The 14520-nt window shown below is 36.4% G+C and overlaps 1 protein-coding gene across 1 annotated transcript; it reads left to right on the top strand.

Moving 5' to 3' along the window:
- Positions 1-4929: 4929 nt before the first annotated feature.
- On the top strand, positions 4930-7139 carry LOC146330086 (sialidase-3-like). Its single transcript, XM_084713220.1, has 2 exons — positions 4930-5267; positions 5346-7139. Exons 1-2 carry the CDS (start codon positions 5034-5036, stop codon positions 6288-6290), a joined length of 1179 nt encoding a protein of 392 aa, XP_084569346.1. The 5' UTR covers positions 4930-5033; the 3' UTR covers positions 6291-7139.
- Positions 7140-14520: the final 7381 nt, after the last annotated feature.

Here is a 14520-nt window from a genome sequence, read left to right as displayed (position 1 = left end):
AAATGTTGATTGATATGACTTGCACATCCATTAAAATGTTTGATTTTGTTTTGCTTTTGATTTCAGCTGTAACAACCATATTAATCATGTGTGATACTGTACTACTCTTTTTTATAATTCTGAGGTGTAACTGACATGATGCTGTATTGAAACAGAGTTTATGTTGTTTATTAAATGTAAAAAATAAAAACGGATTTTTTTTTTTGACAAGTGCTTTCGTTAAGAATTTTGGTTTTCTGAATAACATTCAATATCAGTTTCACACACTTGTTTGCATGTGCATCCTTAAAAGGCCAAACATTTTTAAACTTTTATTGTTAATTCTTGTGTTTGACAATGTTGTTGCACTGTTCATACAATAGAAATACTACAGTAACTCCTGTTAAATTGGGATTTGTGGCAGGTAGGAAAGATGTCATTCATCAATACCACATCACTAATTTGTTAAACATGAACTAGTTGTAGTTTCCATACACCATAATTGTAGCAAACAGTTGTAATTATCTAAAATGACACTGTAGTCCACAAAATATCGTAGTGTGGAAAAAAATATAAAGCTAATTATTCATAAACAGTTATATATTATATATATCAATTGGTGACACTTTATTTCAGGGGTCATGCATAAGACTGCCATGATACTGTCATAACCATGTCATCAGAGTAATTTCTTGCCACATGTGGACTTTGTGGTTGCTTAGTGCCCCCAGTGACAAAAGGGGGCCACAAAACAGTGTGATGTAGTGACAGTCTGTGTTGAGTAGCACATCTTCACATGTTCTGGGGATTCAGTATCCCCACTATTACTCAAAGTAAGACTGTCACTGACCAGAGATCAGCAGAGGAGCTTTACTTAGTCACACGTCATGTCACTTCATCACTCACATGAGCACACTTTGCAAGAATGCTACCGGCTAGCTGGAATATTTTATATATATTTTTATAGAATTTGTTTAATATTATTTATTACAAATTTGTTCCTAACATTTAAAATAATAAGCCTAAGGAAAATGCATCACCGTCTTTCTCATTTTGGCAGATTTTATGATGCAGATTCTGTAAACATGCAGCAAGTTTTCTTTATGTAGGGCAGACTCAGTCATTGTCATTTATTATAATTTTCTATAGGTTTAAATTGCAGGAGTCAACTTGAGAATTGTGATTTGATTTTGAGAGAAAAGGGGTGTTTTTCATGGATCTAGCCTTTGTTACATTTAAAGTTCACCAGACTTTAAAACCCTGGATCATCAACAGTGGACCCAGTGCATAGTCAGACCTGGTTTACATTGATAATGGCTGGTTTGCATGTCTAATGGAGTGTGGAGAGCAGAAAGAAACTGAGCAGATAGCGTGTGTAGTTTTTAGCTACAATGACGTCAAGCAGGACATTGGAGTGTAAAACAACACTTTTATCTGATGTGAAGACCTTTTTACAGCTGTTTTTTAAAAGACTACATGTATTCATTGGATGAGACCTAAAATGATTAATGATGAAATCTGTAATATAGTTACTGCACTAAATCATAAAATGACTATGATGTGTGATCAGAGGTTAAGGAATGTTGAAATACTGCCTCTCTGACAACAACATTACAGCCAGTTGTATGTTTTCCTGTTTACCTGTTGTGCATTACAAGTTATTGCACTGATATCTAATTTACAGCCACTACATTTTTTAATTAAAAGTATTGAATGATGTGATTTACAATTATATACCATCTATTAAAATGTGTGAATATTGATTTCAGCTGAAATAACCATGTTAATCATGTATGATATGGTATGTTATACCTCTGAGGTGTCATTCAAATGAGTACATACTCAGACCTGTACTTCAAGATTTTTTTTTGACAAATAAATTGAGTTATAAGAGATTTCTTTATTGGTTTTCTGAATACTAAGGTTAGGGAACATTCTGGTCGACTGAAAGAAAAACAGAACAGAAAACAGAAAAATCCTGTTTTCAATGGAAATACAACGAAATGACAACAAGATAAGCTGTCAACAAAATTTGAAAGTGTCATAATTGATTTATAATGATTCATAATCAGTTACAGATCAATTTATTAATCCAAGAGAGTTAATAATGAACTTGAAACTGATGTGATCAAAGTTTGACCTGTCTGACCTCTGACCTTTCCTGACTTTATTCCCATTAAATTAATAACCAGATAGACAGGAGGTGGATTTCTGTTTGTTATGCTGACCAAGTGAAAAGAATAAAAGAGTCTGACTCTCGCACTATCCTTTTTTTATTTTACAGGAGTCACTTCTTCAGAAATGAACAATGAGGTTTCCACTGTAATAAAAAGACTCCTCCCTTTTTCACAAACTGCACTGCCCAATCGTATAAAACCGTCACCAGGCAATCTTTGATGATTGAAAAATTTACACTCCAAGTCTATCTTTCTTATCTACTGTATGATCATTTTGGTCCAACCATGGGAAAAGCACATTCGAGGAACTTTGAACAACAGAAACAAACTGTCTTTAAATCTGACAGTGAATGGGTTTACAGGATTCCTGCTCTTTTGTATGAGAGAGAAAGCAAAACTCTTCTAGCCTTTGCAGAGCAGAGGAAGACTGAAAATGATGCCAGTACAAAACATCTGGTTATGAAAAGAGGAAAACTGAAGAAGAAGGAAAGCTCTGATGTGACGATCGAGGTAATTATCCTAAACAGCTAATCAGCACTTAATTACTTGTGAAGGTACAGATCCCAATTACAAAAAAAGTTGGGACATTGTGTAAAATGTAAATTAAAAGCAGAATGCAATGTTTTGCAAATCCTTTGTGATGTGATGAAAACAGAGTTTATGTTGTTTATTAAATGTAAAGAATAAAACCAGATTTTTTTTGACATGTGCTTTCGTTAAGAATTTTGGTTTTCTGAAAAACATTCAATATCGGTTTTACACACTTGTTTGCATGTGCATCCTTAAAAGGCCAAACATTTTCAAACTTTTATTGTTAATTCTTGTGTTTGACAATGTTGTTGCACTGTTCATACAATAGAAATACTACAGTAACTCCTGTTAAATTGGGATTTGTGGCAGGTAAGAAAGATGTCATTCATCAATACCACATCACTAATTTGTTAAACATGAACTAGTTGTAGTTTCCATACACCATAATTGTAGCAAACAGTTGTAATTATCTAAAATGACACTGTAGTCCACAAAATACAGTAGTGTGGAAAAAATATAAAGCTAATTATTCATAAACAGTTATATATTATATATATCAATTGGTGACACTTTATTTCAGGGGTCATGCATAAGACTGCCATGATACTGTCATAACCATGTCATCAGAGTAATTTCTTGCCATATGTGGACTTTGTGGTTGCTTAGTGCCCCCAGTGACAAAAGGGGGCCACAAAACAGTGTGATGTAGTGACAGTCTGTGTTGAATAGCGCATCTTCACATCTTCTGGGGATTCAGTATCCCCACTATTACTCAAAGTAAGACTGTCACTGACCAGAGATCAGCAGAGGAGCTTTAATGCATCACCGTCTTCCTCATTTTGGCAGATTTTATAATGCAGATTCTGTAAACATGCAGCAAGTTTTCACAATTTTCCTTACGTAGGGCAGACTCAGTGATTGTCATTTATTATAATTTTTTATGGGTTTAAATAGCAGGAGTCAACTTGAGAATTGTGATTTGATTTTGGGAGAAAAGGGGTGTTTTTCATGTATCTAGCCTTCGTTGCATTTAAAGTTCACCAGATGCGATGTATTAAAGGTTAATTCCATGTCCATGGACCACTTAAAGAGTTTGAAATCCCCTCACTATAGTTTCAGACTGGGTGCTCCAGAATCATACACAGCATATGAGACTGATGCTGGCCACTTTCTCTGGCTGGATTTCTGGCAGCCCCTGGGCTGCATCAGATAACAGGATGGTCAACTAACGTACACTAGCTAACAGCAGATATAGTTAGCGTTCAGTCTGCTTTAGAAAGAAAAGTTAGCTCTCTGTCCATCAGGAAACTCTATGAATCACCTTGATAATGTACTCCTTTGTCACACTGGCCTTATAACATTTAATGACATCCCTTTGAGTTGAAATGGTACAACTTTAGTTCAAGTCCAGGAAAATATTCATGACACTGTTACAAAAGCATGTGACTGTGTAATGAAAAGTGATAACACCTGTAAGACAAGTCCAAACATCATCAACAGTGGATCCATTGGCTACTCAGACCTGACCTGCATTGATGGTGGTTGGTTTGCACATCTAATGGAGTGTGGAGAGCAGAAAGAAACTGAGCAGATAGCATATAGCATAAATTGTTTTAGCTGCAATGAAGTCTTAAAAAAAGTTTTAACTTTGTCTTTATTCTTATCTGTGTAAATGATGGCGACCCCATCATCAAGTTCAAATAAAGGTTGGAAATGCAATGAAATAAGAAATGCTGACAACATAAAGTTTATTTATTCTTTCCTTATTCTCATGAAAAGGGAACAGATTCATGCATAACACAGACACACTGTAACTTTTCAAGGAAAACCATCTGACACTTGTCTTACTTGTAAAATATACTGTCACATTCACTTCTCTCTCTTTCTCTCTCCAGACTCTCTATCTGGAGAAAGAATCAAAGATGTTCATTGATACTTTACTTTGCCTTCGTCTTGTTCTATCACCCAGAGACGGAGATGTTCATAATTGAATGAACACATTTTACACACACGTTACCTGCAAATGTTTTCATTAAAGTCGTGTTTTGATTTTGAATGAATTACACTGAATATAGCCACAATAATCTTAACCTAGAAAACTGGTGAGATAGTAATGAATTTATTATTAATTTTAGCTAAGCTGTTTCTCATTATTTTTTCTCATCATTTTTTCCAGCAGCTGACCCTGAGTAGAAGGACTTCAGCCACCTGTTATTTTTATCAACTTACTTTATTAGTGTTTGGTTAATAAGTTTCAGTTTCTGTAATAAAGATTCCCAAAGTGCCAGATAAAAGCCCCAGCAGACACACTTTCCTGCATAATCATTTTACGCACAGACAGCAACCATGGGTAACACACCCTCATGTCATAACAGGCGAACACAAGCAGACAAAACAGTCTTTCGTTCCAAAGCAAATGAAGTGTACAGGATTCCTGCTCTTTTCTACGACCAAGACAAAAAAATATTTATGGCCTTTGCAGAGCAGAGAAGCACTACAGATGATGCCAGTGCAAAACATCTGGTTATGAAAACAGGAACGCTGAGGATGGAGGAAAGCTCTGATGTGAGGACGATTCAGGTAATCATCCCAATTGCTTTATCACCAAATTACTTGCAGAGAAATAGTTCTGCTTTCTTACACCTCTATTCTTTCCAGTGGTCGGAACTCAAACTGGTGAAGGAGGCTCATCTTGCTGGACACCGTACCATGAACCCCTGCCCGGTGTATGAAAAAAACAGCAAAACGCTCTTCCTGTTCTTCATCTGTGTCACAGGCAGTGTCTCAGATTGTTGGCAGAGATTTTGGGGCTGCAACAGAGCCCGTCTCTGCTTCATCACGACTAGAGATGCTGGTCAAAGTTGGAGTGGGGTGACTGATCTGACTGACACACTGCCTGAAATCAAGAACTGGGCCACATTTGCTGTTGGGCCAGGCCACGGTATTCAGACAGAGAGCGGTAGATTGATTGTTCCAGCATATGGTTATGCTCCTTGCTCCAGCTCGTGCAATTGCATAATGTTTTATTGCAATACCCCCTATGCACTCTCTCTGTATAGCGATGATAATGGCAATAAATGGCAATTTGGCAAAATGATTAAAACAAAATCAGTTGAATGTGAAATGGCAGAGGTCTCTGATGACAGAGGTCTTGGGTCCATCTACTGCAATGCTCGTAATGAGGGAGGCTATCGAGTACAAGCTCTTGATACAGGAGGTGGTTTTATCACCCTCCCATCTGCTGAAAAGCTTGTAGAAACAGGTAATGGCTGTCAGGGAAGTGTGGTCTCCTTTCCACCTGATGATGCACATTCAGATCAAGATCCAAACCTGAGCCAAAACAAGTGGCTGCTCTACACCCACCCAACTGACAAGAACAACAGGGTTAATTTAGGAGTGTATCTGAATAAATCTCCACAGGACCCAAATGCATGGAGCAAACCCTGGATCATCAACAGTGGACCCAGTGGATACTCAGACCTGGCTTACATTGATAATGGCTGGTTTGCATGTCTAATGGAGTGTGGAGAGCAGAAATATACTGAGCAGATAGCGTGTGTAGTTTTTAGCTACAATGATGTCAAGCAGAACATTGGAGTGTAAAAAAAAATGCTGTTGTCTGATGATGTGAAGACATTTCTTTAAGGCTGTTTTAGAAAGACTGCTTGTATTCCTTGTATGAGACTATTCAGTTAAAATGATTCAGGGCTCTGTGATCATATCCTAATGCTAAGAGAATGTATGGAAAAGAAAGAAATTGAGCAGATAGCCTTTTACTTTTTTGGCTACAGTGAAATCAAGCAGGGCATTGGAAAGTAAAAATCCATTGTTTGTACATGACACTTTTCTCTTGTAACTCATCTTCGCTTGTAACCTGTTGTATATTTCAAGTTATACTATTGCACCAAAATCCAAATTACAGCTACTAAATGTAATAAAAATGTTGATTGATATGACTTGCACATCCATTAAAATGATTGGTTTTGTTTTGCTTTTGATTTCAGCTGTAACAACCATATTAATCATGTGTGATACTGTACTACTCTTTTTTATAATTCTGAGGTGTAACTGACACGATGCTGTATTGAAACAGAGTTTATGTTGTTTATTAAATGTAAAAAATAAAACCAGATTTTTTTTGGCAAACGCTTTCGTTAAGAATTTTGGTTTTCTGAATAACATTCAATATCAGTTTCACACACTTGTTTGCATGTGCATCCTTAAAAGGCCAAACATTTTCAAACTTTTATTATAAATACTTGTGTTTGACAATGTTGTTGCACTGTTCATACAATAGAAATACTACAGTAACTCCTGTTAAATTGGGATTTGTGGCAGGTAAGAAAGATGTCATTCATCAATACCACATCACTAATTTGTTAAACATGAACTAGTTGTAGTTTCCATACACCATAATTGTAGCAAACAGATGTAATGATCTAAAATGACACTGTAGTCCACAAAATACAGTAGTGTGGAAAAAATATAAAGCTAATTATTCATAAACATTTATATATTATATATATCAATTGGTGACACTTTATTTCAGGGGTCATGCATTAGACTGCCATGATCCTGTCATAACCATGTCATCAGAGTAATTTCTTGCCATATGTGGACTTTGCGGTTGCTTAGTGCCCCCAATACCAAAAGGGGGCCACAAAACAGTGTGATGTAGTGACAGTCTGTGTTGAGTAGCACATCTTCACATGTTCTGGGGATTCAGTATCCCCACTATTACTCAAAGTAAGACTGTCACTGACCAGAGATCAGCAGAGGAGCTTTACTTAGTCACACGTCATGTCACTTCATCACTCACATGAGCACACTTTGCAAGAATGCTACCGGCTAGCTGGAATATTTTATATATATATTTATAGAATTTGTCTAATATTATTTATTACAAATTTGTTCCTAACATTTAAAATAATAAGCCTAAGGAAAATGCATCACCGTCTTTCTCATTTTGGCAGATTTTATAATGCAGATTCTGTAAACATGCAGCAAGTTTTCTTTATGTAGGGCAGACTCAGTGATTGTCATTATCTAGCCTTCGTTGCATTTAAAGTTCACCAGACTTTAAAACCCTGGATCATCAACAGTGGACCCAGTGCATAGTCAGACCTGGCTTACATTGATAATGGCTGGTTTGCATGTCTAATGGAGTGTGGAGAGCAGAAAGAAACTGAGCAGATAGCGTGTGTAGTTTTTAGCTACAATGACGTCAAGCAGGACATTGGAGTGTAAAACAATACTTTTATCTGATGTGAAGACCTTTTTACAGCTGTTTTTTAAAAGACTACATGTATTCATTGGATGAGACCTAAAATGATTAATGATGAAATCTGTAATATAGTTACTGCACTAAATCATAAAATGACTATGATGTGTGATCAGAGGTTAAGGAATGTTGAAATACTGCCTCTCTGACAACAACATTACAGCCAGTTGTATGTTTTCCTGTTTACCTGTTGTGCATTACAAGTTATTGCACTGATATCTAATTTACAGCCACTACATTTTTTAATTAAAAGTATTGAATGATGTGATTTACAATTATATACCATCTATTAAAATGTGTGAATATTGATTTCAGCTGAAATAACCATGTTAATCATGTATGATATGGTATGTTATACCTCTGAGGTGTCATTCAAATGAGTACATACTCAGACCTGTACTTCAAGATTTTTTTTTGACAAATAAATTGAGTTATAAGAGATTTCTTTATTGGTTTTCTGAATACTAAGGTTAGGGAACATTCTGGTCGACTGAAAGAAAAACAGAACAGAAAACAGAAAAATCCTGTTTTCAATGGAAATACAACGAAATGACAACAAGATAAGCTGTCAACAAAATTTGAAAGTGTCATAATTGATTTATAATGATTCATAATCAGTTACAGATCAATTTATTAATCCAAGAGAGTTAATAATGAACTTGAAACTGATGTGATCAAAGTTTGACCTGTCTGACCTCTGACCTTTCCTGACTTTATTCCCATTAAATTAATAACCAGATAGACAGGAGGTGGATTTCTGTTTGTTATGCTGACCAAGTGAAAAGAATAAAAGAGTCTGACTCTCGCACTATCCTTTTTTTATTTTACAGGAGTCACTTCTTCAGAAATGAACAATGAGGTTTCCACTGTAATAAAAAGACTCCTCCCTTTTTCACAAACTGCACTGCCCAATCGTATAAAACCGTCACCAGGCAATCTTTGATGATTGAAAAATTTACACTCCAAGTCTATCTTTCTTATCTACTGTATGATCATTTTGGTCCAACCATGGGAAAAGCACATTCGAGGAACTTTGAACAACAGAAACAAACTGTCTTTAAATCTGACAGTGAATGGGTTTACAGGATTCCTGCTCTTTTGTATGAGAGAGAAAGCAAAACTCTTCTAGCCTTTGCAGAGCAGAGGAAGACTGAAAATGATGCCAGTACAAAACATCTGGTTATGAAAAGAGGAAAACTGAAGAAGAAGGAAAGCTCTGATGTGACGATCGAGGTAATTATCCTAAACAGCTAATCAGCACTTAATTACTTGTGAAGGTACAGATCCCAATTACAAAAAAAGTTGGGACATTGTGTAAAATGTAAATTAAAAGCAGAATGCAATGTTTTGCAAATCCTTTGTGATGTGATGAAAACAGAGTTTATGTTGTTTATTAAATGTAAAGAATAAAACCAGATTTTTTTTTACATGTGCTTTCGTTAAGAATTTTGGTTTTCTGAAAAACATTCAATATCGGTTTTACACACTTGTTTGCATGTGCATCCTTAAAAGGCCAAACATTTTCAAACTTTTATTGTTAATTCTTGTGTTTGACAATGTTGTTGCACTGTTCATACAATAGAAATACTACAGTAACTCCTGTTAAATTGGGATTTGTGGCAGGTAAGAAAGATGTCATTCATCAATACCACATCACTAATTTGTTAAACATGAACTAGTTGTAGTTTCCATACACCATAATTGTAGCAAACAGTTGTAATTATCTAAAATGACACTGTAGTCCACAAAATACAGTAGTGTGGAAAAAATATAAAGCTAATTATTCATAAACAGTTATATATTATATATATCAATTGGTGACACTTTATTTCAGGGGTCATGCATAAGACTGCCATGATACTGTCATAACCATGTCATCAGAGTAATTTCTTGCCATATGTGGACTTTGTGGTTGCTTAGTGCCCCCAGTGACAAAAGGGGGCCACAAAACAGTGTGATGTAGTGACAGTCTGTGTTGAATAGCGCATCTTCACATCTTCTGGGGATTCAGTATCCCCACTATTACTCAAAGTAAGACTGTCACTGACCAGAGATCAGCAGAGGAGCTTTAATGCATCACCGTCTTCCTCATTTTGGCAGATTTTATAATGCAGATTCTGTAAACATGCAGCAAGTTTTCACAATTTTCCTTACGTAGGGCAGACTCAGTGATTGTCATTTATTATAATTTTTTATGGGTTTAAATAGCAGGAGTCAACTTGAGAATTGTGATTTGATTTTGAGAGAAAAGGGGTGTTTTTCATGTATCTAGCCTTCGTTGCATTTAAAGTTCACCAGATGCGATGTATTAAAGGTTAATTCCATGTCCATGGACCACTTAAAGAGTTTGAAATCCCCTCACTATAGTTTCAGACTGGGTGCTCCAGAATCATACACAGCATATGAGACTGATGCTGGCCACTTTCTCTGGCTGGATTTCTGGCAGCCCCTGGGCTGCATCAGATAACAGGATGGTCAACTAACGTACACTAGCTAACAGCAGATATAGTTAGCGTTCAGTCTGCTTTAGAAAGAAAAGTTAGCTCTCTGTCCATCAGGAAACTCTATGAATCACCTTGATAATGTACTCCTTTGTCACACTGGCCTTATAACATTTAATGACATCCCTTTGAGTTGAAATGGTACAACTTTAGTTCAAGTCCAGGAAAATATTCATGACACTGTTACAAAAGCATGTGACTGTGTAATGAAAAGTGATAACACCTGTAAGACAAGTCCAAACATCATCAACAGTGGATCCATTGGCTACTCAGACCTGACCTGCATTGATGGTGGTTGGTTTGCACATCTAATGGAGTGTGGGGAGCAGAAAGAAACTGAGCAGATAGCATATAGCATATTTTTTTTAGGTGCAATGAAGTCCAGCAGAGCAATGCAGGAAAAATGCTTTTATCTGACATAAAGCCCTCTCTGCAATTTAAAAGACGTAGTATCCCTTATATGGGGCTATTCACCTAAAATGACTAAAGGCTAAATACACCTGGCTTTAAGATGCTGACATAGATTATACTGTATAACCAAACTTATATGAAATTATATGATTTTGTTGACAGCTTTGAAGTGTAATTTAACATATGCAACATTTAGAGGTAGCTTAATAAATTAACAGTTTGTTTATAAGAAATGGATGCAGGAATATAACACAGTTTTACATTAACAATGGTTTCCTCTCTCAGGAAACTACTGTTTTGCCAAAAACAAATACAGCAGGAAAAGTCTTCTTCCTGTTTTCAATGGAAATAAAACATGGACTCTAATCAAATTGTCCTCAGTGTGTGAATGTGTATAAGTTGGGCTGGAAGGAGCAAAGGCGTCTTGCATGGCACCCTCTGACATTAGTGTATAAATGTGTGTGTGAATGAGTGAATCTGAATGAAATGTAAAAGCACCATTTATGTGAAAGGCATTATTAAATCCATTACTATATTAATTTTAAGATAATGGATTCAATAATGGGTTTAATAACTGGCCTTATCACATAACGCACCCCAGTTCTGTTGTTACAGATGTTAATAAAGTCACTAATAAGATTTCTATTTTGTAGTAAGCCAACAATAAAAGTTAGCTGAGTCATTAATACACTTCTAATACAATCTGTATTGTCTTTACTAAGTTGTTGAGAAATGGATTTTGGTCTGGACGCTCTGCAGCAGTAAGTGGTAATATGATTCAGGGGATACTATGTTGGTTGCCTAGCAACTTCATGGCAACAACAAGTCTCCAAGGAAACTTAGAAAGAATTACATCACAACATTCCATGCTCAAGACTTTGGAGCCAGTCCTGTTGAAGCTTATGTGAGATGCGGTGTCAGTCGTGCTATTTGGAGAACAACAGCAAATAAATGAATGCACACATTTGGAAAAATCAATCAGTATGTTATTTTCCCAAATGTGTTTTTAGTTTTTTGAGGCAGTTCTTCATTTTGAGTGCTTTTCCATGCATGCCCCATAGGTTTCAGTAGAACTGTCACCAAGCACAGTATACAATGTTCTATAGTGATATATTACATGGCTTTGTTAAGTACTCGACTGGTTGATTGCAGCATTCTAGGGTCTGTTGTTTCTGTATAACAGACTGTGGCTATGGAGCCAGTTCTGGTCATAGACTGGAGAAATTATAAAATCATTTTTAAATCTATAAAATCATTATAAAATTAATATTTCATGTCAAATTATTTTTTCTTAGAAAGTAGCCATGTAATAATCATGAGAAGGTCATTATTGTCAGGGTTTATTTTACAATAATGACCTGCTCACTGTACATTATCCCTTACATAATGACACTTCCTCTTTTTTTAGTTTCTTTGCAAGTCTCCATGATGTTCCTGTGCTTGGCCAAACAGTTACAGCATGAAACCTTCATTACGTACGGTTTTAAAATTTCAGGTTGTGTACAGATTAAACAAAACTACTTCCCAGAAAGTCTATTCATGACGGATGGAATTTCCCATATAATGTTAAAAAAATCCCCTCATTTAGTTTATTTACTTATCATCAGAGGGAAAACATTGTTTTACTGATTATATCAAAGTGGGAAACTTCTGTTTCCTGTTTTAATGGATAAACACGTTGAGTTGGAAATACAACTATGACTGTTATCAAATTGGCTCTTGTTACAGGCAAATTGTCTTTACTTGACACAACGTCACTAATATATTCACTATGTTGGTTTGTGGTTATTTAAATTATATAAATATGTCAATAGGCAAGACATTATGGGGCAGTGGTGGCCTAAAGGCTAGAGAAGTGAGCCAGAAGGTTGCTGGTTCAATCCCTTGACTGACAGGATAAATCTGGGTGGGGAAAGTGAAAGGCAGTACTTGCCCCTCCATCATTACCACCACTGAGGTGCCCTCAACCGCTCCAGTGAAGCTGCTCAGTGGCTGGCAGATAATACTGTGGTTGGACTGGGCAGCTTCCATGTGTGAATGTGTAACTGTGTGAATGTGATCAGGGCATTTCTGCAAAAGAGAGCATGGCTCTCAGTGTACCTACCATGAATAAATAAAGGTTAAAAAATACACATATATATCAAGACAAAGGTCTTAAGGTTTGTGCTGCTTTACTACCTGATCTCAAAGGATTTAGTGGCCTCTAAGAGTGAGAATATGGATTGCAACCAACTTAATACTACCCGTCTCACCCTTGCCTTCCATTGTGATAGGCTGTATCTAGAAGCAGTGTTTGGTTTGTCCCTTTTGGGCTACTGTATAAACATGGTAGTGCACCATGGCTGCCTCCATGGAAGAGGAACCATGTTGATATAAACCACCCATTCTAAGGTAACTAAAACACAACATCATTACATACACATGAGGACATGCTTATGATCATTATATTTGATTTCTGACACATTCTGCCAACTGATCCTTGTATATGTTACACACTGAAACCCTAAGGTTTGTCCTGCTTTATTACCTGAAAATTAAGACCTGTGGTGGGAGAAGCTGACAGGTTATAAAAATGTGACCGGATCTTATAAGTCAGCAGGTGGTGAAACAGCTGATGAATGAACCACTGCTGATGAAGCATGAATAAAGGATGATGCCAATCAGCTAATGTGAGCTCGGTGTCAGTGCCTGAACCAACACCACTGGCATGTGGCAAGACTGAGAAATGGATATCTCAGAATACTGAAATATCTCAGTAATTATTGGATTTTTTTTGTTGGAAATTGTGTACAGACATTCACAGACATTTTCCACAAGGTCCATGTTTGTGTTTTACTGTGTCATGTCTTGGCTAGTAGACAGATTGCCATGAAATATGGTGCACATTTATGTTTTAAATGTAATTTCTCAAATGATCCATTAACTTTTCCACCTGACACCACCATCAGATCATAATTCCACTTTACCCAATATTTTGTGAATTTTTCTGAATACCTGCAAAGCTAATGACATTCCTTTCTGCCTTAGCTGTACATTGTGTTTAGTGCTAGTAAATGTTAGCATGCTATGATGCTAATTTAAGGACATGAACATAGTAAATATTATACCTGGTAAATATCTGCATGTTAGCATTATCAATGTGAGCATGTTAGCATGCTGGCACTTTGCTGGAACTGCCATTTGTGTCCTTCCTTGTTAGCAAATGCATTGATTACTCTTACATGGTGAACCAATTTGATTGATGTAAATTGTAAAATACACTGCACAGCCATAATCTAATTTAGAATATAACTGAATGACATCTGACTGAACACAGAGTAGCCTAATAGTCAATACTCATGCTTTTTGGGGAGAGGCCTGTGTAATTGTGCACTGACCCAGTGTTAGAAATGAGTTGTTGTTCACGCCCACGCCTTGGCATTCCTTACAGAGCAGACCTAGCATGCGTGACATGTGAAAATTATGCCAACTCACAAAGACATGCAGACAAGAGTATGGATTTCAGCTCCACAGAATACAAACCCAACTGGATCTTCATTTTTACTTAATCTGTGTTAAACCAGTTTTCCAGGCAACATTCTCTGCAGTGTGGATGAATCCTGTTATTTCAAACGGATGTTTAGAACTACAATGACCACAT

The sequence above is a fragment of the Lutjanus erythropterus genome, chromosome 3 (genome assembly GCF_056507025.1).
Source record: "Lutjanus erythropterus isolate fLutEry1 chromosome 3, fLutEry1.hap2, whole genome shotgun sequence".
NCBI classification, from domain to species: Eukaryota; Metazoa; Chordata; class Actinopteri; order Lutjaniformes; family Lutjanidae; genus Lutjanus; species Lutjanus erythropterus.
This window is presented reverse-complemented; position numbering and strand designations above follow the sequence as displayed.